The sequence below is a fragment of the Bombus vancouverensis genome, chromosome 16, assembly GCF_051014615.1.
Source record: "Bombus vancouverensis nearcticus chromosome 16, iyBomVanc1_principal, whole genome shotgun sequence".
In the NCBI taxonomy this organism is placed as follows: domain Eukaryota; kingdom Metazoa; phylum Arthropoda; class Insecta; order Hymenoptera; family Apidae; genus Bombus; species Bombus vancouverensis.
In genome coordinates, this window is record NC_134926.1 from 8,934,913 (window position 1) to 8,959,954 (window position 25,042).

Genomic DNA, 25,042 nt, shown 5'->3' on the forward strand with positions numbered 1-25,042 from the left:
AGAGATACGATGGATTAGTGAATTTCGCGTTATTCTTTAGCATAGAAACCACGAGAGCGGGACAAAAGACTGCGTTCGCGTGCGTCGCTCGCAGAAAAATATAGACGCGGCACATCGTAACCTTCGTGGCCCGAATGAACGTTTAAAAATTCCACGGTTGACTATCAGACGTCGTGACCAAGCGTAAAACGATATCTTCTTCTCTAAGAATCGGCACGTTGCTCTCAGCCACTGGGAATCGAATTATGGGCATGCAAAATTCCAAGAGGTTAGTGTCTTCTGATTCACAATTTTCATCTGCCACGTACTCGCCAACCCACTCGCCGAAATCTTCTGTATATTTTATAACGAGACTACTTTTTCCGTTAAAATAAATTTCACAGAGACTAAAATATTTTATAAAACACAAGACTACTTTCTGATTAAACTGAATTTTTTACAAATTTTATAAAATACAATTTCGTATACCGTTTGGTTTTTCAATAAAAAAAAAAACCCGTAAAAATTAGCAAATTTTATAAAATACGAGACTATTTTCTCGTTGAACTAAATTTCCTAACAATATCGTAAGATGCGATTTCAATAAACGTGACAGATTTTTCGCAATGTTAGCATGTTTTACGTAAGAAGAGCGATTGTTACGTAAGATTGTTACTTTAAAAGGCAAAACAAGAAGGTGTTCGTGAAATACTAAATATGACCTATAGTCGAAATAACCAGAGTGCACGAACTATTCGAATTAGTACTACGATTAGTCACCCACGAGAGTATACGCATAACCTATAAAAATTTAGTTGTCGACCTTTGACCTGAAATGTGAGTTATAATGGAAATTGCTTCGTGTAATCATTTTGATTGCTTTTGATTTCCCTCTTCAGTCTTGATACTCGGTCATTTTCTACGTTCTCATAATTATAGCTATAATTTTCATTGAAATGATTGAAGCATAGATATTTTTATCTACTCAAGAAATTTTGATTAGGTACGTCGTTTTTTTAGTATACAAAATCTTGAGTAAATAAAATAAAAAAATATTTATTGCATATAGCGAAACTTGAAATTTTGGTAAAACCGTGTCCATCGAAGTAAAAAGATGTTTATTAGCTTTAAATTAATCTTGAAATTTTGATAGGATCGTGTAATAATTCAAAAGATCTTAATTAATAAATTTTCTCTACAAATTTCTCTTGAAATTTTGATAGGATCGTGTAGTAATTCAAAAGATCTTAATTAATAAATATTCTCTACAATTATCTCGAATCGATATTTCTTTTGATAATTCAGTATCAGCTCCCTATGCATGGAATTTTAATAAATCAAATACGTTGATTATTTCATCCTTAGAAAATTATGCATGACATTACTAATTATTCGTTCTTTACATTTCCATGGTAGATGCAGCGCTTCCATGAAATGTAGTAATGAACAAAATTATTAAATACGTGTGACTCGGCGAAACAGTAACATTTATGAAAATCATGCATGAAATGGAGAGGATCGTACGTAGGTAAAATAACTTGCAGCGAGATTCCTTCGCTTATTTAGCAATATAGCTTCGTCCGAAAAAAAAATGTTATCCTACTCTTTCTACTTGTGTCTTCGTGTGCGTACGTGTAACATATGAAGTGTTATTTATACAAAACCTCAATTTACGTAAGATCTCAATTCGTCGATTAACATTAACACTTTGACTACCGCGTGGGTCATATATGACCGGCCAACGGTTTCTCCTGTGACGCCACAGTGGTCATTGATGATCGTAGCGCTCGAACTTCTTACCATTTTAAAAATTGTATGAAAATTGACAGTTAGGACAGTTTTGAATATAACCGATAAATAGAAGATACTTTGAAAAAGAAGTGCCTCATTGAACAATTAAACATTTTTATTAAAACATCACTAAAAAAAAAAAATAATCTACGAATATTATTGCAAACACACCTTAGAAAATAACTGTAAATGCTGCTTTATAATCGTATAATTGAAGTTAGAAATATGCACATACCTTACTATTATATATAGTGTAGGATCTTACTACAATTAGTTTATTTACAATAAATGGATTAAACAGATGTTGGTTAAACAGGAAACGATGGTTGTTTAACGTGAACTAATCACAATAACGTACTATAATTAACACTTTACCGACCGATAGCATATTCGGTTTTTCATGGCCGACGCTTACCGATCGATGGCCTATTAATCATCTTTTTGTCGCCGACGTTTACCGACCGATAGCCTATTAATCGGCTTTTTGTCGCCGACAATCTTTCTCATTATTTGAACAGTAATTCGTTATTTAATACTAAGATACCTTGCTTAATTGCGTCAGTCGCGTTGCTCTGTAAGCTCCCACAGTTTTATACCAATTTGAAAAACTTGCCGTTCGCGATGAACGAAAAGAATGGTATTGGAGAGTCTAAACGGAAACAGAGCCGGCGCCAGGGAGAATCTGCGCCTGAGATGCCAATCGGACATACTGTTGACTCGCTAGCAGTCGGTAAAGTGTTAAGATAACTAGATGGTTAATTTGCAACTCTCGTCACTACGGTTCCAACGCTCTCTCTCTCACGCGGACCACACTCTCTCGACAACGCTAGTAACATTATCTCTCTGACTTCTCGATTTACACTCTCTGGCTTCTCAACTGACACTGACTGTTAATTCGTCTTTGTCCCTTAGCATCCCTTTGCCTTCTGTCTTATCCCCACCACGCACGCGTTCCGTAACCGCTCGTGGCCAGGGTCACGCACACCTTTTCCACGAAACTATCCGATCGAAGGACCGACGATACATCGTTGGGCCTGTCGACACTTCGACTTTCTCGCGACATTGTTTACAGTTCGCCCGATATCTCTTAGGCCTTTCGTCCATGATACTACCACAGAATGAGCAAGTACTGTTTACTAATATCTTCTACACGTTTCAACAATATATTCTGCACGTTCTGCTTACGACGGAATAACGAATGCGAATGGTTTGTTGACATAAACGAAGCCTTGTTATAATATGTCGCTATCGAGTGTTACCAAGGCGCCACCTAACCCCAATAAGATAAATGGTCCATTGGGTAAAAATTTATTATTATTTTGCCATTATATGCTTTGAATAATAAAAATACTGCCGTGGCGTCCTCAGTGAAACATGTGATTTTCGCGTGGCAGTCAAAGTGTTAATGTACAATTTGTACAAAAGAGAAACGATTTAAAGTTGCATTTAAGATAATTTTAAGGACATTTAAGATAGTTTCGCAGAACAAAAAATAGGAAAAATTTGATTGGTCGTTCGATACGTGGCTAGCCGGAGGCGAATACGTTCCATCAAAGCCAAAGTTAAAAATATGGCATCGATTATCCATTATCTGGCGGAATTTATATTGGTAAAGAGCAGATAATGACTCACACCTAGAACACCGCGAATAGTAATGCGTCGGATAATACATATGTATATTAATGGAAATGCATTCGTTCAACTTAATTACTCTTCATCCTCCTCTGCGTTCTATCGATACCCTGAACGATGCTAATCGAGATAATGTACAGAGCATTTCCAAAAAAAAAAAAAAAAAGAAGTATGTTACTAGATATGAAGACAGTGGAGATAATTCATGTACAAAAATCATTTAAGAAACTATCGGGTTGGCAACTAAGTAATTGCGGATTTTGTCATTAGGTGGTATTGACAAAATCAGCAATCACTTAGTTGCCAACACAATATATGAGCCACTTGTTTTCTGATTAAAGTAATTAAGCATGGTTGATATATTGATAAACATAAGATTGGAAAAAGCAAATATAAATGTAAGGGAAGCAGTTGTACAGAATTTGTAAGGAGTCAGGTATAAAACTTGCTTGCCAAATTAATTGATTTCACAAAATGAGAAGCAGAGGAAACTGATGAAATTATATAGAAATTAGGTAAATTGGATAAGTCGATCGATCAATAAACTCGCACACAACACTGTTTTGACTCAAAACTTCAAAAATTTCAGAATGTCATCTACTTTAGTCTATGAAAGGCTTGCATAACTTAAATCATGTAACTTGTTTGTCAAGTGACGAATAAATAAATGTTACATTAAAAATACATTAGTAACTTTAACAGCCTTAAATGTAAATAAAATATTGATTGTGGGATTTTAACTAAGAAAAACAATATAAATATCCTCCACAATTTTTTAACACGCTCTAGATGATGTCATTGGCTCCATTAGCGACCAGTGGCATTCAGGGCACTTTAGCATTCCCTTAGAAGATTCCATAGTCCATTTGCTTGAACGTAACGTGATAAATTGTCGAAGATTCGTTGACGACGATCGATTCTTCGTGTTATAAGTGATTCGAAATATTCTCGAGTTTGGTAAATGAATCTTGCTCGTGGCTGTCATCCTAGCTAATTCTAATTATTATGATTGCCCAGTGAGTGGAAAATCGATCTGTGGCTCGGTTTACGAAGAATTTCATAAGTTAGCTCGTATGAAGGCTGCTGATGATATGATGTCGTTCCTGAATTGGTAGCATGAATTTACAGTAGTTACAAACAGTATTTACACGCTGTTATTTCCATTGGAGACCATTTACATGCTAATTACTTAGGACCAAATGTATTAAAGTTCGTCTCATTTAATGGTACTTTTATGTGACTAAATGTGATTAAATTTGGTGAGGTAAATTTTAGGCAACCGGTAGATCTGGTAGTTATTTGGAAAGAGAAATCAAGACGCGTGTATGTTTCTTCAAATTTTATTCATATTTTTCACAATCGTATATTTTCTCTCATTTTTGATCTTCTTAACTACTCTAGGTCCAGCTCTGGTGGTAACCCCTTCTGCTAGGTGCACACATCACATCTGAAAAAAGGCAAAATTTGACTTAATTGATCACCTCATCCAGAGAAATCGAAAATCCTATCACAAAAATACTGATCAAGCCCTGAATACTTATACAAATTTACGTTTTTATAAACACAGCTGAAGAAATGAACGGGAACCAAAACAAAAGCTTTCTCACTCAGTGGATACCAATAGCACTACATAATATTAAAATAGTTCAATACCGTTAGAGTAATATTGTTTGTACCAACATTGGTAAAACATTGCTAAGAGTATCGCCAAATACTTCAACTTACATGATGATGCATACGATGGGTCATGGGAACCATATGGCGGCCCATACTTCTCTCCTTATAGATCCTCATAGCAGGCTCCATGAAGACAGCCGAGGCCAAAGTAGGAACTTGCTGTTTAGTGCAGCTGCACTGCATAATACTCTGTTGACATTGTTGACACTGAGGTACCTTGACATAAGCGGCCACAGGTTCAGGTTCAGTAATCATCACAACAGGCTTGGGGGGAACCACCATCATTTGTTCCTCGTACGCAGGCCTAACAGGCTCTATTTTAGGGGCCACGATCTTCTCTGGTTTAGGTTCAGGCTTCACAATCTTCTCTTTGATAATAGTTTCAACCACTGGTTTCACAGGTTTCTCTTCTTTTGGTGGTTGAATGATGTTGACGTTGGTTTGAGAAGGTGGACAAGGTTGAGGCTGTTGGATGAATTTCAAGGAAGTTTGAGCAGGAGGTTGAATCACGTTGAGGGTTTGAACTGGCTGAGGAGCAGGTTGGATGCTGAAAGTTTGAACTGCTTGAGGAACAGCTTGGATATTAAGTGTTTGCATTCGTTGGGGTACTTGTTGAATGTTCAACGTTTGAACAGGCTGAGGAGCAGCTTGGATGCTATAAGTTTGTGCTTGAGGTACCATGCTACCTGAATCCAGACAGATGACTGATTTCTTGGATCTAGCCTGGTCGTCTTCTTCTGTCTTGTCGATCTTCAGATTATGGCCTTCGTCCAGTGATTTCTCGTTGATGTTCGTTGGAACTGCCTGGGTCAGACCCAAGAAGAAGAGGAAGAAGACAACTTTGGAATTCATTTTTTTAGTTGGATTGTTCTTCGAAGTCGAACTGTGAGGATCCTGATGAGAAGCTCGGTTTTTATAGGGATTTGGTGAAATACAGTGACCTGGTTTTATTTAGGAAGCACGCGTATATACGCAATGGTGCTGAGTGAGCGTAATTTGAAGGTATTGAGCCACTTTGTTGACGCGATAGTGGATTATTGGTTTGTCGGCGTGTTACCATGCGTGAAACGGTTCCGCGAAACTTTCCAAGATAGAGAATTTCTTGTATTAAGTTGCTTTACAAGCATTTTATAAAGTATGCGGCAATATGCAAATTATACGATATTTTTGGAAATACAAGACACAAAAAAAAGATAATTTCTCCAATTTCTTTAGTTTCTTTAATTCTCTAAATTTCTTTAGAGCTTTTCACTTCCTCAATTTCTTAAATTTATTCAATTACTTTACATTTTGCAATCTTTTTAAATATCTACAGTTTTGTGCAATTTCTCTATTTTTGTAAATTGCATTTTTTTCTAAATTCATAGCTTTAAAATAGCGTTAGTGACCAGCAATGTGTAATAAATGACTCGTGTAAGTGTAAGTAACGGGGTGTCGGTTAATTTTATTCGAAGCAACGCCTATTTGATCGAGGTTAGACCTTCGGGAACAAAAAAATCGAAGTTTTGCTGGAAAGGAGCATTAACTCGGTATCTTTTACGGAATTCTACTTGCAGAAAAAAATTTTTCAAATTTTGAACATAAAAATAACAGTACGTGCGTCAGATCTTGGTACCATTTTAAATTAACGGAACAGTATGTTTGACGATGATAAAATTCATAAATTTATTGTTATGACCGTAGAAGTTTTAAACGATCGACTGTCATTTTGAACGTTAAACGATTGATTGACGTATTTTTACGATTTAAATCAAACGCAAATTAATTAAAAAAAACACAAGTTAATTATTTTATTCATTTTTTATTATATTATTCGCAAACAAAATGGACGATTCTTCGCTAGGCTTTCTCGGTTACTTTATTTCTGTCTGGTTTTGTTAATGCATATAATAGATCAAAGGGTTAATATTCATCGTTGTTGCGTAGCCGTGTGTTTGAGAATAATACGGAAACATCGGATGCAGTGACATTACGTTTTACTGCAAGAACATGTAACTCGATAAATAAACTCGATTAAGAAACACGATTAATAAACTCGATTTCGTCATCGTCATGGTTACGATGATTATTGTTATTATTGCATAATGTTTCCAAAATAAGAATGCATGTTGCATACAGGTTGAACAATATTATTCAGCTGATATTCGTTTCGTAATTGAAAAACAGTAGTGAGATATTTCGTCAAGATCACGCGTTCGTATTTATGATTTAAACAAATAAAATAAAAGGAAGAATATCGGGAGTATATATTATTTCTTTCCATAGCTTATTTACATTTCCCAATTTCATTTATTTCTATTTATTTCCAATGTTATTATTTCATTTATTTACTGATTTTCTTTCTCACATTTCGATATGTTCATCGTACCATAAAATCATCAACAGTTTATTACTGTATTTATTTGTTTATTTATTTCCAATTAAATTTATTTGCAAACGTACCAAAATTCCACCTTGTCATAATTTACATCGTCATAATCCAAAATCGCTCGATAAACTGTTCTATTCTTAAGTCCTCATTTCTATTGGCAACTAAGTGATTGCGGATTTTGTCACTAGATGGCATTGACAAAATCCGCAATCACTTAGTTGCCAACCCAATATACTACAAAAAAAGAAGAAAAAGGAATGAAATTTGCTAGCTTGAAAGAACCCATTCTCTGCCAGTTTATTTTTCACAATACACCGATCCTTCTACGGGAAAGGGGGAAAAACTCATTTCACTGACCATTTTCCTCCGACGTCCAAAGTTGAATCAAACCAAGGTTACACGAAACCCTAACCTGCTTTGTAATTCTCCTCAGGAGTCTCTCTTTTTCCTCTTCAATGATCGAATTGTTTCTTCCCCGTCGGTTTGAAGAGAGAATACGTTTTAATCTCAAAGCAGTGCCTTCTCTCTTCTTCCAAGAATCACTGTGCTTCTTCCTCCTCTTTGATTAGAACACACCATTGTAGGAGAGCTTCATGGAAACTTATATATATATAGTAGAGTGCACGGCGTAACGAGATCGTAAAAATAAAAATCGAGTAAAAGTAATAGTACTTTACTTGCCTGCTTCCGTTTTACGTTGCATTGGTAGATTCCTGTTACTTGTTGTTGTTTTACTACCTTTGGTGCCTTCTTGCAATTTCTTTTCTAATGTGTTCCTTAGCACATTTTTCATTGAATTGTTCCTTTGGATGCCTTTTTATTATCGGGATTCACTTTTTGCTGTTTTCGCACTCCTTTTCCTATTTTATTTCCTAACTACTTTATTTAAAATGATGCTTCAGAATATCGTCTAACTGGAGTTTTCTCAACTGTAGCAGCCTAATTTTTAGGTTAGGTTTTCAAAGAAATGCGTCCTTTTATTATATAATATTCTATAAGAAGAGAGATCTCTTTTGATCTCATTACAAAACGTAATTCTTTTACTTAAAATGATATTTTAGAACATATGTTTTTTTAATTATTTTTAATTATTGTCATTCTAATTTGGAGGTTAGTTCTACAGAAAATGAATCGTTTCTTATCGCGGTGATAAGTAATCTTTTTAAGATTAAAGTGGCTATTCACATCTGATATAGAAAAATTTATTTTCTTGCACTGTTTAAAACGAGCATTGTAACGATCGAATGCCCCAGTCGAATATTTACTGTATCGAGAATTTTTCGCGCATCAGAAAACGCGTACATTAAAATTTCATGAATACGAATATCCCGGAAGATTTTTATTCAAATATCCGGCGAGTTTCACGATGTGGTAGATAAAAAACGATGAAGATATTCTGCAATTTTGTTTACCAAATATTGGCGATACATTTCACTAATTTCCATTTTTAGTCCAACCTTTCAAGCTATTATTCCAAACAATACGTAACACAAAAATAAATAAGAGGATAAATGTTGCAAGAGAAAAACACCTTCTATGAGAATTTATTCCATCAAAAGCGACTCTTCAAATTCCCATCTAACAATCAAATTATTCACTAGCTTCTGTAAAAATAATTCCCTAGAATCTAAACTACATAATGAAGATACGAAGAAGTATACAGGATGTTTCACATATGGTATAATTTAATGGGTAAAATATTCTTATCACAATACAAATTTCATAGAAATATTTTGTACAAAAGTTAGATAGTTTCTAATATTTTTATTCTGCTCGTAAAGCCAGCAATTTGGCATATTTTATTTCGCGTAACAAATAAAATCTCCAGATCAATAACGAATAATGTTTTTATAAACATGGAAACAATTATTCGTCATTTTTAATTAAGTAACTTCGTTTTTTATTCGCAGCTTTTACTCGAACATGACTCGAGTAAAATTGTTTTCAAATAACTTTCAAATAAAGCGCACGAATAAAACGAACTTGCCCAAGAATTATAACTAATTTCTTGAATAAAATTTTATCTAGATGATTGTCAAATAATTAATCACTTTTTATTAAATATTTATATATGGAAAAATTCCTCAAATAAAATTTCATTCGAACCATAGAATTCTTCGAATAAAATTTTATTCGAATTCTGAAAAAATTCTTCGAACAAATTTATTTTTATTCCAGTCTTCTTTAATAATGTTCCATTCTAACTGATTATCGTTTCCAAACTATCAAACACCACTCATAGTCTCTATCGTGCTTTCTTCAGACACATCGTCATCTCCTATCGTCTCCATTTGCATCAATCTAGTCTTCGGGGAATCTTCGCCCAAGGACCTGTTCCCCGAGAATCCATTCTTGTCCCTAGAATTATTATCTTCGCTCGTGATGTCTCCTTTCCTCTTAATCTCTTGCTGCTGCATCGCCTCGCGAGATTCCAGTTGTTCATTACCCTGATAACTGTCATCCATCTGCTCCACCATCTCAGCTCCCATCTGCTCGCCATTTTCATCGATCTCGTAAGACTCCTGATCTTCATGTTTCTCCAATTGCTTCTCCCATCTGCTACTATTAACAATCTCAACGCCATTTCCAACAACCTTCTGCGTCGTCCTGAACACGTTCAACTCCCCTGGAATATCGTAGGAACTGTGTTTTACTTCTGGAGCATACATCTGTCTGCTATCATCTGATGTCTGAGTCCTTTGAGATTGGACAAATTGGGACCGTACTACTTTTGGTTCTCTTTCATAAGGAATTCTAGGATTTCCCATTGCAGATTGTTGGTTGGACTGAATTTTAGGATATTGGGTATGTTCAGCTTTGGAATATTGGTTGGTTTGAGCTTTGGAATATTGGTTGGTTTGAGCTTTGAAATATTGGTTAGATTCAGGTTTGAAATATTGCATAGGTTCAGGTTTGGTATATTGGACAAGTTCAGGTTTGGAATATTGGACAGGTTCAGGTTTGGTATATTGGACAGGTTCAGGTTTGGTATATTGGACAGGTTCAGGTTTGGTATATTGGACAGGTTCAGGTTTGGTATATTGGACAGGTTCAGGTTTGGTATATTGGACAGGTTCAGGTTTGGTATATTGGACAGGTTCAGGTTTGGTATATTGGATAGGTTCAGGTTTTGAATATCGGATAGGTTCAGGCGTGATATATGGGCTAGGTTGAACCTTAGAATACTGGTTAAATTCAGTTTTAGGATACTGGATAGTTTCAGTTTTGAAATGCTGGTTAGGTTGAACTTTGAAATATTGATTAACTTGAGTTTTAGAGCTAGATTGACTCATAGGATTGCCGTGTATAAAGGAATCACTAAAATACCTATCAGACCTAGAGCTCATTCCAAAATCCTTCTTCGATCTAAAATTTCCCAAATCTTCATTATCAGATGACAGGCTGGATGGTCTTCTGATATGATTGAAATAAGGTTCGTTATTGGAACCAGGCAAATATTTACCCATTCCAAAATCCTTCTTCGTCCCAAAATTCCTGAAATATTCTTCATTACTGATTGACAGACCTGAAGGTCTTCTGAAATTATTAGATGAAGGCTCGTTATTGAAGCTCGTCTCAAAGTCCTTCCTCATTCCAAAATTTGAAGGTTTCTTTGGATGACCAAAATCAGACTGACTACTAGACAAGCCATAATCCCCAAAATACTTGTCAGGTCCTGTGCTCACGCTAAACTCCTTCCCCGCTCCAAGGTTCCTCAAATCTTCTTCATCATTAGCTAAGGCACTTGATTGTCTTTTGAAATTATTCATAGAAGACTCACTATTGGTCAGGCCATAATCCGCATACAATTTGCTCGAAGGTACCAAGTCAGATTGGTCTTTGATGAGGTCGTAGAAATTAGGCTTTCTGTATGGTGTTCTATTTGGAGTTCTTGAAACTGGGAAATGAGATTGATACGAGGATGCTGGATTATTTATACTGTGAATAGAGGTGGTTTGCGAAGGAGCCACGTCAAAATCGAAATCTCGTCCGATGGTAAAGGGATTCTCGCGTTTGCAGGTGGCTGTTGATTTAGTGACAGGTGGGGTCCCTCTGCTTCTGATGGCTCTATCATACGAGGCTCTATCGTATGGGTCATTGAATGGAGAATTGTAGGGTTGCTGGAAGATTGGGTTACGTCTAAATGGTTCGCTGCTCTGCCAAGGACTGCTTTCTGGCTCGAGTCCATGATACTCTCTTCTGGACGTGTCCCTAGAAATTTAGGGTCAATTCTAACGTTTCAGCGTCAATTAAAATAAATTGGGAGTTGTAAGGTAAAAAATATCCTTATGATGAAAGGTCTAAATTCTTTCAAATTTTCGTCAATCTCTTGGAATTCAAAATTTAAAGGATTCTTTAAATTTTTGTTAAAAAGAAAATTGTTCTAGATAATTTTTTCATTATTCTAGGTAATTTTCATGGTAGAGTCTATCGCTCATTCATTTTTCGGTAAAATGGAAATGGAATTTCCTAAAATTTTCAAGAATTTCAAACAGTTTGATATTTATAAGCTGATGAAATTAAGAAACGCGAAGAATTCGAATTCTCACCATGAAACCAGGGTGTCTGGTCGTTCTCGACGACACGAGGGGCAGGAAGCATGCCTCAGATTTCTCGTTTGCTCTTCTTCGTCCCACCTTCGTAACTGTGGCGATCCAGAGATCGCATTCAAGAACAGACAAAGTAGAAGAAGTCGTCTAAAAGATCGTTCGAACATGCTTATATGGTTATTAAAGATCAGACCTCGTCGAGACGCTTTTATAAGCTACAAACGCGACGAGGACATATACTTCCTCTTTGTTGCGTCAGAATCTCGTGTTTCCTTTACGTGGCCGGAAATGAAGATGCATTAATGATTTACTGGCTCGGGTTAGCCTTGATCTCCTTTTCCCTGAGTAAGATCAACATTATGATGATGCAATAGCATAAACGTTGAAATACTATTATTATTAAATATTATTATCGTTATTATTATTATTACTATATGTTGTACAAAAAATAAATATTCGTTTTAAAGCTATCGTCTTCCTGCCATAATTAGGATATTTTTTAAACACATTTCGCTCATCGTACGTCAGTTTCTGGACAATTTCTTGTAAATCGTTTAACTTTCTTTCTACGAATTTATTAAAAATACCATAAATTTAACATATTTAACGTTGATAAGAAAAATTATTCCGACGGTATATTACACAATAAATGACAAATATTCTTGCCATTTTCTGAATAAGAATTATAAATATTATGGATTCCCTTAACGTTCGACCGATTTCATTGCAAATTGTAAATTTGAGTAAATATGGAAGAAAGTGGGGGAACTGAAATTCAGTCTGATATATGAGACGTCATCAAAGTGAAATAATAATAAATAATCCGATTATTTATTGTTATGTTACGCGCAATGTTTCCCTGTTGTTGACAAAAGTGATTGGAGTGAAATACGAGCTGCCCCTAGTTCTCGTTCCACGAATATTTGCATATGTATTTCCAACTAATTTCACACGCGTCGTACAAGCTGTACCTTTTCTTCTTATTAAACCGTCTTCCTGTTCCTCTCAATTTTCACTTTGATCAGGTTAGAAAATTCTTCTTTGATTAGAAAACAGTCCGTAACAATGTAATGAGAATAATTTCAAAAATAAATTTACTTTATAATAATTGACAATAATAACTGAAAGTAGATGAAACTCGTCCATACATTCCTCTTTCTATTTTATTTCACTTAGAATATAATCTATAGGGAGAAACGATGCAAAAATAGGAAAATTTTGAAATTGTAATTGTCGGAATTTCTTGGAAAATTATTCTAAAAAAAAAACTCTCGAAATAACGAATCATTACGTTCCCAAATTTTAAGTTCTGGTTTCTCAATCATCGAACTAGTGTTAAGTATCTAGTTACTTTTTCAAGGATCCTTCACAATCGCAGATGGCGCTACGAATGTTCATCCACCGAATGTTTCTTCGCAGACAGGACACAGACGATGACATAATATCGAAGAAATCACTACAATCAGTCAAGCAGATCATCAACTTTCTGAAAGAACGTAAGGAATTGTGAATTTACAAAGCAAATTTACTGCTAATTAAATTGTAATTATTCGAACGATACATCTTTATTCTTTATTTCCAATACTGTTAATTCTACCGTATAAAAGCTAAATACCGTAACTTCTACTATAAAAGTTAAATGCCATAAATTCTACCGTTAAAGCTAAATGCCATAAATTCTATCACAAAGGCTACATAACATTTTCTTGCTGTTATTAACGCACAGAATTTTTTATTAAAATAATGAACACTGTTTTGATACCATAATTGATTAAAAATTATATATACAGGTTGGTTGGTAACTGGTGGTACAAGCGGAAAGGGGGTGATTCTACGCGAAAAAAGAAGTCGAAAATATAGAATAAAAATTTTTTTTTTTTAATTTTTCCATCGAGACAACGATCTACAGTGGGATCCGTTATAACGTACCGCACGCGTACCGAGCGAAAGTTCAAAGTGGATTTTCTCGAGAACAAAGCCTCGAACGAAAAATTGTTATTCTATATTTTCGACTTCTTTTTTCGCCTAGAATCACCCCCTTTCCGCTTGTACCGCCAGTTACCAACCACCCTGTATATTTATTTTCGTTTTCTTCTGTAACGCAGTCTGACGTGATTAGGTTAATTAAAGACTCACAAAACTGCTTTCTGTCTGATTTCAAGATGCTAGAGAGGAAGGGCTATTTCGACGTGCTGGTCGTCGCGATCTTAGAAGACGAATTCTGAACTCGTTGAAGAAAGGCGAGAAACCTCATTTAGGGAACAACGACGCGGCTCTGGAATGCGCAGCCGCGTTGCAACTTTTTTTAAGCCATTTGAAGAAACCTGTGATGCCTCAGCACGTTCAACAACTTCTTCTTGGTAGACAAAAGAGTCCTACGTCTTCTTTTAATTGAAAGGATTACCAGGGGAATTGCGAGTCAAATTAATTTTGCCATTTTTTCTTTCTCTTTTTTTCGTTTATTGTTTTTTAAATAAATTTTAGGAGATTCTGAACATTCCTTCAGTGATTTGGGAAGTTTCGTCTAATTTCGTGAGGTTTCAGTTTCTTTAGAAAAAATCTCTAAAGTGATTGTGATTTTTCGCCTAATTATTAAAGTGAATTAAACAATTGAAGAATTCCGTATAACAGTTCATACAATTATTCACTAACATACAAGATAGAATTTTTGAAAAAGCACTTTGGTATTTTAATTACTGAATGGATTAAAAAAATTGAAAATTCTTTGAATAATAGTAAATGCAACTATACGTTAATTAGTAAAATTTCATAGAATTAACATTTTTATCCTATAGAGAAGAATACTAAATAATTAAAATCTGTTTTTATTCTTCATCAACGAAAATTCTTTAGAGATCTAATCGAAGTAGGATTTACGTTTTATTCTCATAAGCATACAATTTTTTTCTTATATTTGAATTTTCCTTGTGTTTCCTTCCTTCTTTAATTAAAAACCACCCTGGCTTCTAACTGTTACGATCTCTATTTAAGCATCGTAAAAAAGGAGGTTAACTGGTGGGGAATCCTATTACGAAGATCACGAAATCTCAAGCGGCGATTTTTCTCTGAATTCAAAAATTTATTTACTTTATATTTGGACAAACATTTTTATTAAATCCATTGAAAAATAATTAAGAATCTGTTGGAATCTAAAGAAAAATATAAGATCTATAGAAATCTGAAGAAAGATACGAAATCTACCTATCTGTTTGTCCAATAGAAATTAAAATCCCTAGAAATCTAGAGAAGATCGTGTTATCTACGGAAACATAAAGAAAAAATAGAAAATCTAATCATGTCTATGTCGGATAAAAACTAAAATCTCTAATAACTCAATGAATGTTATAATATTTAGTATATCTTCATATCCAATAAAAATTAAAATCCCTAGAAAAAAGGTTTACCAATTTATATATCATATGTTTATGTTCCCTCTCACTTCCACATGAAATTACTCTTACTTAAACAAATCCATGAAACGCGGCATATCTGTTTGCGATCTAGCCAAACGATACGAATCATCGATTAAATTAACGAGTCCAGCCATCATGGCGTTAAGTAATAATTCCTCGCGTTACCTAACCGCAGATATTTGGAAACAATATGCACTCGTGTTCCCCTCCTGACATGGTTTCGAATGACCACGTTTCGACACGATATTCTACGCTATAAAAGATCCTGATACATGATACGTGCTGGTAATTAAAACCGACTGACGCTCGTTATAGAAACAAACGAGAATTACCAAACTGCCTATCCGCGAAATTTTATTGTTATATCACGTTTCATTTCCTCTTCTCTCTTCTGTGTAATTTGTAGCAGTACTTTTATTTACATATAATTGAAATAATGATTTTTGTTTTATTTTTTAGTTTGAGAATTTTACTTTCTTGAAATGTACGATTATCGTATTTTATAGAGAAAGATATTTGTAACTTATAAAATCCATATCTTGGTAATACAAAGATCTAAGTGAATAACTTCAAGCGTACCACCTAACTAATATATAACTAGAATATAACTAGAACGAGCGTTACCAACGTTAGGTACAAATATTTAATTTTTATTTTTCTTAACTTGGTCATTCGCAGATAAAATTTGTCTATTTAAGAAAATAAATAAATAAAAATTCATAATTCCTTTTCTTCGCATATAAAGGTATTTATCTGCATACGAGCATCGAAATAAAAAGAACCAATGACTGAATAATAATTTTTCGTAAAACAGCTGATAATCCCGGAGTGACTGCGCACATGATCGCCAAGGATGCACTAGGATTGATACGACAAGACGTCGGTGGTCGTCACGGAGAGCTTCTAGCCGGCCTTCTTGATTTACTCAGACACTTGACACTCTCTGGCCCTCCATCCGAAAGATCAGAGCTTCGTGGATCACCGCTTCCAATCGCACTTCTTCCAGTCTTTTTTACTTTGACGGTAAATCATTCTCGACACAATCGAATGAATAGAAATCAAAATTGTTATACTACGTAAAGATCAGATTCTATTTTACGATTTCCCTAAATTTGTTAAATTATCGAAACTATGATTTACAAGGTTAGATTCGTTTCCATTGTTTGACTACATTGTTAAGGCTAGACTATGGATGTTCATGCAAATTCATATTTTTTTTTAAATTTAATTATCAACACTAGAACTACTGCACTAAAACACTAGGGAATTCCATGTTATGCAGTGCATTTTTGGTACTATTTACCCAACTAGGACCATGATCCCTAAATGAGCGTTGGCACATTTATAAAATTGTAAACCCAGTCGTTTTCACTGGTGTGATAGGTTCCAGTGTTGAGAACAGACTGTGCATGTTTATGCAAATTCACATTTTTTTTAAATTTAATTATCAACACTAGAACTACTGCACTAAAACACTAGGGAATTCCATGTTATGCAGTACATTTTTGGTACTATTAACCCAACTGGGACCATGATCCCTAAATGAGCGTTGGCACATTTATAAAATTGTAAACCCAGTCGTTTTCACTGGTGTGGTAGGTTCCAGTGTTGAGAGCAGACTGTGCATGTTTATGCACATTTATATTTTTACGGGGCATCTTATGTTACGTATATGACGTTAACTGGCCCAATCGAAACCGGTGTCAGCTTCCTCTTTGTGAATATATATATAGATATACACGTATATAACGCTGCTTTGTTACAGCGTATTCGCAATTTTTTCGAGGCTGTGCAATTCTTGAGATCCCTTCGAGCGGAATGGATCGTTGATTCGGTTTAACCCAAAGAACAGAAACAGCCACGAAACGAATCACGATGCAGATCGACAAGGATTTTAACGCGACTGATCGATCGTTTTGCTGTTACAGCCGGCCGATCTGGTGAAATGGAAGCAAGTGGCCGCCAGATTCAACGAATTAATTACCGAGGCCCCCGAGCAACTGCAGCTGAATGAAAATCGATCGTGCGAAATGGAATCCGCCAGGCTATCCGTCGAGAACACGGACAACGTAAGAAACAGAAACTTTCTTAAGGTTTAGAAAAGATTAATAACGATCTTGCAAGCAATCTCAAACGTGATTCTTCTTCATCTAACGGGAGAATTTATTTTTGATGAGAAATCAAATAGATATATATGAGAGAGGAGAAATTTTCGTGAAGAGATCAGCTTTTCTTTCTTATTTGATGGAAAGAAAATTGTGGTTAAGAATGTGGTAGAGATAAAAGGTTCTTTCAGTAGATTGAAAAGATGGTAATATATTTGAGAGAATCCAAATATAATATTGTGGAGGATTCGAAGCTAACTTAAATTTAAAACGAGTTTTACTGAAACATAGTCTAAGAATAAACTAAATTCAGACCTAACCTAAACCGAGTCGATGCTAAACTTAATTTTAATCTAAGTTAGACGTGAAACATATTCAATGCAAATCTAACCCAAATTTAAATGAAATTCGATTCAAACCTGTCTCTAAGCTAAATCAGTTCAATCCAAAACTAATCTAAATCCAGAATAAATTCAATTTAAAGTTAACCTAAATTATCAAACTAAGTTCGATCGAAATCTAGCGAAAAGTAACTTAAATTATCAAACTTAATCTGAATTAAATTCAATTCGAATTCTACCTTAAATCTGAATTCAGTTGAAACCTAACCTAAACTTAATACAATTATGCTATGTCTATAGTTGAGCGCTTCTTATAACCTAGAAATGGTTAATATAAAGCAGATAAAGGAAAAAGAAGAAGGATAAATAAAAAGTGCCATTATTCCAATATCGTTTCTTTCCTGTATAATAATTTTTTGCGTGAAAGAATTCGCTGAAGCACAGCCACGATTTTAATAACAAATTTACACAAATGTCTCTTTTACCGTTTTAGGTTAGGTTGGGGAGATAACTAGGATTCTTGCTGTGCCGTTGCATGGCCCGCCGGCAAGTAGACTTCATCCAGTAATTTCCAATTCGAATCGAAGCAGCATACAAATGTAATTCTTTCGTATAAATGTAAGAGAATTGTGTAAATTACTCGTACTTCCGTTCAACCGATGACAATCACAGAAACCTACATTTTCACCTAAATTATTTCTTCTTCTTTTTTTTCTTTTTTTTTCGAAAAAAAGCAACTATTATAATTTCATTTTTTTTTTTACCATTTATGGTTTACAGTGAAAAAATCTCTGGTTCATGTGTAATGGGATAAAAATTGAAATACATATACGTTACTTTAAAAATATTGTAACGATTTGGAGGAGTCTTATGTATTTAGATTAGACATTGTTACTTTGTACTTGTTTGTTTAGAAATATACAGAAATATACACACATTGTGCATAGTAGAAGTTTAATTGTAACGTCAGTCTACGTAAAGAAATGCCTTGCCTTGTAATGCTTTTTATAGTTACGCTGCGATTAACAATAACAATCATCAAACTATTGTACGTACTTTCTATCAAACAATATTCACTTTTTATTCCGAAACTAAGAGGAAAAATTAAAATAAGTATTCAATGAGTCATGGTCTGTCTCGTGTTTGAAGAACCATTCAATTTCTAGAATTCAAATGAAATATTCAAATAAATATTCAATGGGTCTTGATCTGAAGAAATCAAAAGAAAGAAAAGATCATACACGCGATCAAAATGATCATTAGCAATGCTTAGGACGTTCTAACGTGTATCTGAACGTCAGCGTGATCGTTAAGGCATTCGAATAATCGTACCTAACCTCTAAACTTAGCAGAAGGATTTCACGAAGCAGTTGACGCGTCTCATACACGCCAGAAGCCCATTGTCTAACCCGCTATTGCTCCTCGATATTCCATTAAGGCGTTCGACAAAGCGTCACGCGAGCTAAACTGAGAAAATGGCCCTCGGAAGCGGGCCATTTACAGGCAACCATATGAGCGTCCTAGAAAGGGATGTGCAAGCCTGAAAACGCGCGATACGCTTTCTATCAGGACGTTTAGTATTCCTCTTAACGACGTTGCTCGAGACGAAAATGCAGATCAGAAATTGGGATCTCGATGGAAGAGCCTGTGCAACGTACGAGGTCTGATGAACGACAGGAAATTTGACACGACCGTAACGACGATCATGTCGAATGAACTTAAATTGTATTCTGATGGCAGGAAGAACATGCAGAAGATGGCGTCGAGAAATTGCGCTCGATGGCATTTTCAGATAAGACGTTCGTTGAGTTGCACGAATTCTGTTGATGGTATTGGGTTCCAGGATGAAGCGAAGGAGGTAAATTAACCTATTGTGCTCTATGGAGGTATACACATTACACAGGGTCGAATTCAAGTTTTCGAGCTCTGGGACTATTGACACAGCGGAGACCTTGGTAGAATTAAGTGGGAAGAAGTTAAAATGAAATTTTACGTAAATGTGAAATAAAACCTATTTTCTGATAAGTTATACTTAAAATTTGTTAAAAGACATTATACACTTTTAAAAGAGAGTTGTTCATTTTTCAATTTTTCCTAAATTAAACGAGTAAATTAATCATTATAGTCGTAATATAAAATGTATTTTTATCGAATAGCGACGCCCGTGGAAAGGCAAGACTTGAAGCTGTAGCTTCCCTGAAGCGACACCTGACATATGCAGAATGTGCCAGTAACCGTGATATAGTCGGCAAGGAAGTAATTCTGTATGAAAAGATAAAGTGGAACAGTTTAACAGTCGATAACAAGAATCTTTTTTATGAGTTTCTAATTGCTTTTTTTGGTTTATGGAAGGAAAAGAAATTGATGTTGTTCTTTTTTATCTTCGATATACGAGTTAATGGTGAAACGAAGATCGGAAATAAGACTCTTAAAAATAATTTTGAATCGCGATATACGCCTTATATAGAATTATACGACTTATCTACTTTACGCTACTTTATCTACTAAAATACCACTCTTAAATTATGCATGCACTTAATTAAATCTTACTTATAACTTATATCTTACTTATATATTAACCGTTGATACAAATAGTAAGCACTTATTTAAAAATACCCTACCTAACCATAAATCTAACTTAAAAGTATCCTACCTACAAATTTCAAAAATCTCTACCTTATCGAAAATCTTATTTCATCTGCATCGTAAAATGTTTTCATGAGCCCTATTTATACAAATATCTAGTTGTAGTGAAGCGATTGGAGGATGGGGAAGGGGCAAGGACTGCTGTACAAAATCTTGGACACTTATCATGCATCTAGAGTCGTTACGGTCGAAAATACTCAAAATAATAGTCAACGCCCCATGGTATATCAGAAACAAGGATATACACAAAGACCTAAAAATACCAAGGGTCAAAGAAGAAATCAACAGATACGCACAAAAATACAAAGAAAGAATGACAACACATTCAAACCAGCTGGCTGTTGAAACGAGCAAAACCCACATAAAAAGAAGACTAAAAAGAAAACACCCCACTGATTTCACTAAAGAAATAAAATAAACAAACTCGAAGATGGTATCCATCCACATGTTATTTAGCAATAAAATTAGAAAAATTTACCAAATGTCCAGCTGGACAAATTGTAAAGTACAAATTAAATAATAAAAAAAACTCTAAATAAAGAACACTGAAAAAGAAATGACTCTACCAGCCAAACGGGCTATCAAAGGGTATCCACTCGATATAAACCCGAGCAAACCGTGAGTGGAACGTGAATTCTATGTATTTCGCAACTCAAATTTATTACACGTAACTTACGAGTGCTTTATTACATTTTCAATGTTAATCAATCTACTATTGACAAAAAAAAAGAAAAAAAGATAGAAGATTCCCGCGTGAATTATTTATTTGCGCAACACTAATAGCTATTAACCTATGCACTCAGGTGTTTAAATATTCGCAACGCTAAAAACGAGACATCCAGTGCAGCCATCTGTAAGACTGCTGGCGTAACTGCATCGGATCATGCAGGATCGTGTTTCCACAGTCCAGTGGAAGAAGATTGGGCATGATACAGGCGCAACACTACTTCGAAGAACGCGGTCATTTGTCAACGCAACTCAAATTAAAAGATTAATCAAAATAATCGCGATGGGAGTCCGCAACACTAATTCTTAAAACAAAAATAAAGTTAATTTCCATACGTGAATGCTACATACTAATTGCAATGCTATAAAATTAATGAGAAGTTAGCGTTTCTAAATTTAGCTTTAAACGACAGGTAACAAGATAAACTCTAACGTATATTACTCTGTAAACAGTTCTAACAACTCAAAATCAAAATTACTAAAGACAATCGCGATGTGATAACCCGCAACACTAAAACAAACACGATTATCGTCATCTCGCAACTCTAATTCAAACCGTAATCAGTCTCTCGTGACGCTAATAGAAAGCCGCGAAACTTTCCCGCAACTCTGACTCAATTGTAATCAATCTCTCGCAACACTAATGAGAAAAGTCACAATTTGCCCAATATGGTGATGGACCGACATGTACATCGGTCAAGAAAGAAAATACTACAACTACAACTACAGATGGTAAAAGCGAGCATAGTGACAAAGTAGTAACATTAATGACTTCCCATGCTCTGGATGACCCAGAGGATGGGAAGCCATTGGTAGTTGCCCTCTTGAGTGGCAGTTTGCCGGGCCTCTTCGGCTTATAGCCTCCTCTTCTTTCTTCGAGCGCAATGCCCGCTGAAACTTAAATCTAAGCTCGAGACTTCTAAATCGCAAACAAAAAAAAACTTATAAAGGTGAAATAAAAATATAAACCGCGGAAGCTGATTGAAGTGCGCATGGACTGGCCAACGATCACGGCCGTGATCGTTGCCCACTCGTATGTGCGTGCTCGAGCGATAAACGTTCGTTTCGAGCCCATTCGCGACCGCGACCGCGAAATTCGAAAAATCGATAGGCAAAACCAGAGACGAGAGCATGCTCTGCTCGTGCCAGTTTCACCGTCGATTCTTCAAATAAATTTCCAGAAACAGGTTGGTCACGCGAAAACGCGCCTACCCGACCAGAGACTGTGCCAACCTGCCCGGCCCTACCTACTTATAGTTATAACAGACACACCAGAAAGTATACTACCTATCCTACCTAGCGCTATATTTAAAAAATGGCAAAACAGGCACACCAACACACACGCTCCACGGTTCTCAGGCAAACGCTCGGGCGCAAAGGTCCTACACTAGAGAGGACGTCCCGGGACGCCTCCGACACCCGAGCTTAACACACACCATGCACACTCTAAGGTACGTACCGTTTTCCTGAAATCGACTGACGAAGGCTAGAGACCATTGCGTGCAAACACAATAAAAATGAAAGAATAAAAAACAAAGAGTGTGTCTATTTCTCAAAAAAATATTAAATGATACGAAATCTGGTATGATTTATTAGAATTTGATGACAAAATTAATAATATTGCTATCTACAGTTCCATATTTAACAGGGAGTCTGTTTCTACAATTTGTGATTGAAATAATATTTGTGTAGATTTATTTTGTTATTATTTAAATTTATAATGTACGAAATAATTGAAACGACGCAATTCCACAGCCTAACAACACACACACAATGTGGAAAGTACGTCGTGCACGATACACTAACGCGTCGTCAGTCGCTCAAACATTATCATTTTATAAATGGTCATCGTACCCATTGCCTTTCTCCCACCCAAGTAGCACCTGGACACGTGAGCGAGATCCTGGCAATGATACGGAAAAGATCAAACCTGAAAATCCTAACTAAAAAAATTATTAGTACGTCTGTTTTGTATTTAACAGGCTAATCTTTCTGCATTCTGCATCTTCGAATTTTATCTCAAGTTACTATCACTGTATTTTCTATTTTGGCCAATTTAATAAATTACAACAATTCTAATACTGAAATTATTTATAGAAAACACAAACAAGACCAATACAACTTAATGATTCACTCAAATAACTGACTTTATATTTTAATTAATTATTAAAATTCTAATTTTCTAATATATTTCTAATAATTCTAATTCGTATTAAAACAAAATATTAACAATAAGAAGTTTGTTTAATAACTGACTCTAAATTACATGTTAATGCAAGCCTCAGGCAGTCCCTTTGTCAAAGCATATTTTCGAAAGCACAAAAGCAATGTTCAGAATTTGTAGCTTTGATTCCGAAATCTGCCAGTCGCGAAGTTTCTTCTTGCACAAGAAATTGAATACATCTTTGTACGGTACGAATTGAACATTAATATCTTTATATTTTTCTAATTAATACTTAAATTCAAATATGAAAGACAAACAATTAAATTCTTTAGAATATTATGTTCAGAGAACACAAGATGAAATGAAAAAAATTTATTATTGTCACTATCATTATGCAATAATTGGAATTTTTCATGCAACGAAATCGGAGGGTATTCGATTTCTCTGCAAGGAAATATTTAACCAAGTCATTTCAATACATATTATTTATTCAAATATTCACATTTCATTTATATATGTATATTTGGCTTTTGCAAATATTTAAATTAATGCTTGATATAATACTGTTTGTATCAATTAATATCATTATATTAATGTTATGTAATAATATAATATTTCAATCGTCAATGACATTATTATTAATATAAAAAAAGCGACGTGCAAGAAGATATATCCTGAACTAATATATAAAACACAGATAAGAAAATGTTACTACTCGCGGGTATAATAAATACCCGTGGTCACTATGCTCGTCAAAAATTCTACGTAATACAACCATTTACCCGTGTCGATTCGGACCTTTCATCCTACGACATGATTGAGTGACTAGAGGAACATAAATACATGCAACTTACAATTACATGCAAAGAATGTTGTCCTTTATATCGTTGTGAACCAAGGAAAGTCATCGTGAAACCACCATTAAATCAAAAAAACGAAATCTGGAAGAAATTTGTAACAAAGTTTTAACAAATATCTGTATTATAATTTCTTCTTAAAGACAGCGTTAATTATTTAAAAAATTTGAAATAATGAATTTCATGAAATTCTAATAACACTATTCCATTCAAGAATGAGTTTAAATTTGTCAAATTTTTGATGAAGTTGTATTTTTTAATTAGTAATAATAAACGCAAGGAATAAAATTAAATTTAAAATACAAAGGTAGATACTTACATTCTCAACTTTTGAAGCACTACTAGGTCCTTTTGATGGAACAAGAAGAGGGAGGAGTGAAAAACCTTTAACAAAAAATGAATTATTATAATTAGTTCTGGAACACACAATGATGATTGTTCAAAAAATTTAAGATAATGAAATGTGGCACTCTATGAAAACTTGAAATTTTAATAATAAAAAATACTCTAATATTAAAATTAAAAATCTGACCTTATCCTTTAATAAATATGTAAATACAGCAAAATACGAAGAATAAAATTAATTGGGATAAAATATACAAAGATTCTTACATGCTTAGTTGCAAAGCACCACTCCATCCTTCCCAATGAACAGGAAAAAGTGAAAAACCTATAACAAAACGCGTGAAAAATTATAGTCTGTTCTGAAATATATACTGCTTATTGTTTAAAAAGTTCAAAATGATGAAAGATAGAACTCTATACAAGTTCTAAGTTCTGATAATAAGAA

At 34.6% G+C, this 25,042-nt stretch overlaps 3 protein-coding genes across 3 annotated transcripts; 1 reads left to right on the top strand and 2 right to left on the bottom strand.

Moving 5' to 3' along the window:
• Positions 1-4,764: 4,764 nt before the first annotated feature.
• Positions 4,765-6,260, bottom strand: LOC117161514 (uncharacterized). Its single transcript, XM_033343097.2, has 2 exons — positions 5,128-6,260; positions 4,765-4,849 (listed from the first exon to the last, which is right to left on the bottom strand). Exons 1-2 carry the CDS (start codon positions 5,929-5,931, stop codon positions 4,844-4,846), a joined length of 810 nt encoding a protein of 269 aa, XP_033198988.2. The 5' UTR covers positions 5,932-6,260; the 3' UTR covers positions 4,765-4,843.
• A 3,103-nt stretch (positions 6,261-9,363) lies between these two features.
• LOC117161511 (uncharacterized) lies at positions 9,364-12,329 on the bottom strand. The gene is made up of 2 exons (XM_033343094.2): positions 12,001-12,329; positions 9,364-11,662 (listed from the first exon to the last, which is right to left on the bottom strand). The coding sequence occupies exons 1-2, from the start codon at positions 12,165-12,167 to the stop codon at positions 9,676-9,678; spliced, it is 2,154 nt and encodes a 717-aa protein (XP_033198985.2). The 5' UTR covers positions 12,168-12,329; the 3' UTR covers positions 9,364-9,675.
• Positions 12,330-12,469: 140 nt separating this feature from the next.
• Positions 12,470-18,664, top strand: LOC117161513 (uncharacterized). Its single transcript, XM_033343096.2, has 5 exons — positions 12,470-13,496; positions 14,163-14,360; positions 16,228-16,436; positions 17,342-17,482; positions 18,353-18,664. The coding sequence occupies exons 1-5, from the start codon at positions 13,379-13,381 to the stop codon at positions 18,368-18,370; spliced, it is 684 nt and encodes a 227-aa protein (XP_033198987.1). The 5' UTR covers positions 12,470-13,378; the 3' UTR covers positions 18,371-18,664.
• Positions 18,665-25,042: the final 6,378 nt, after the last annotated feature.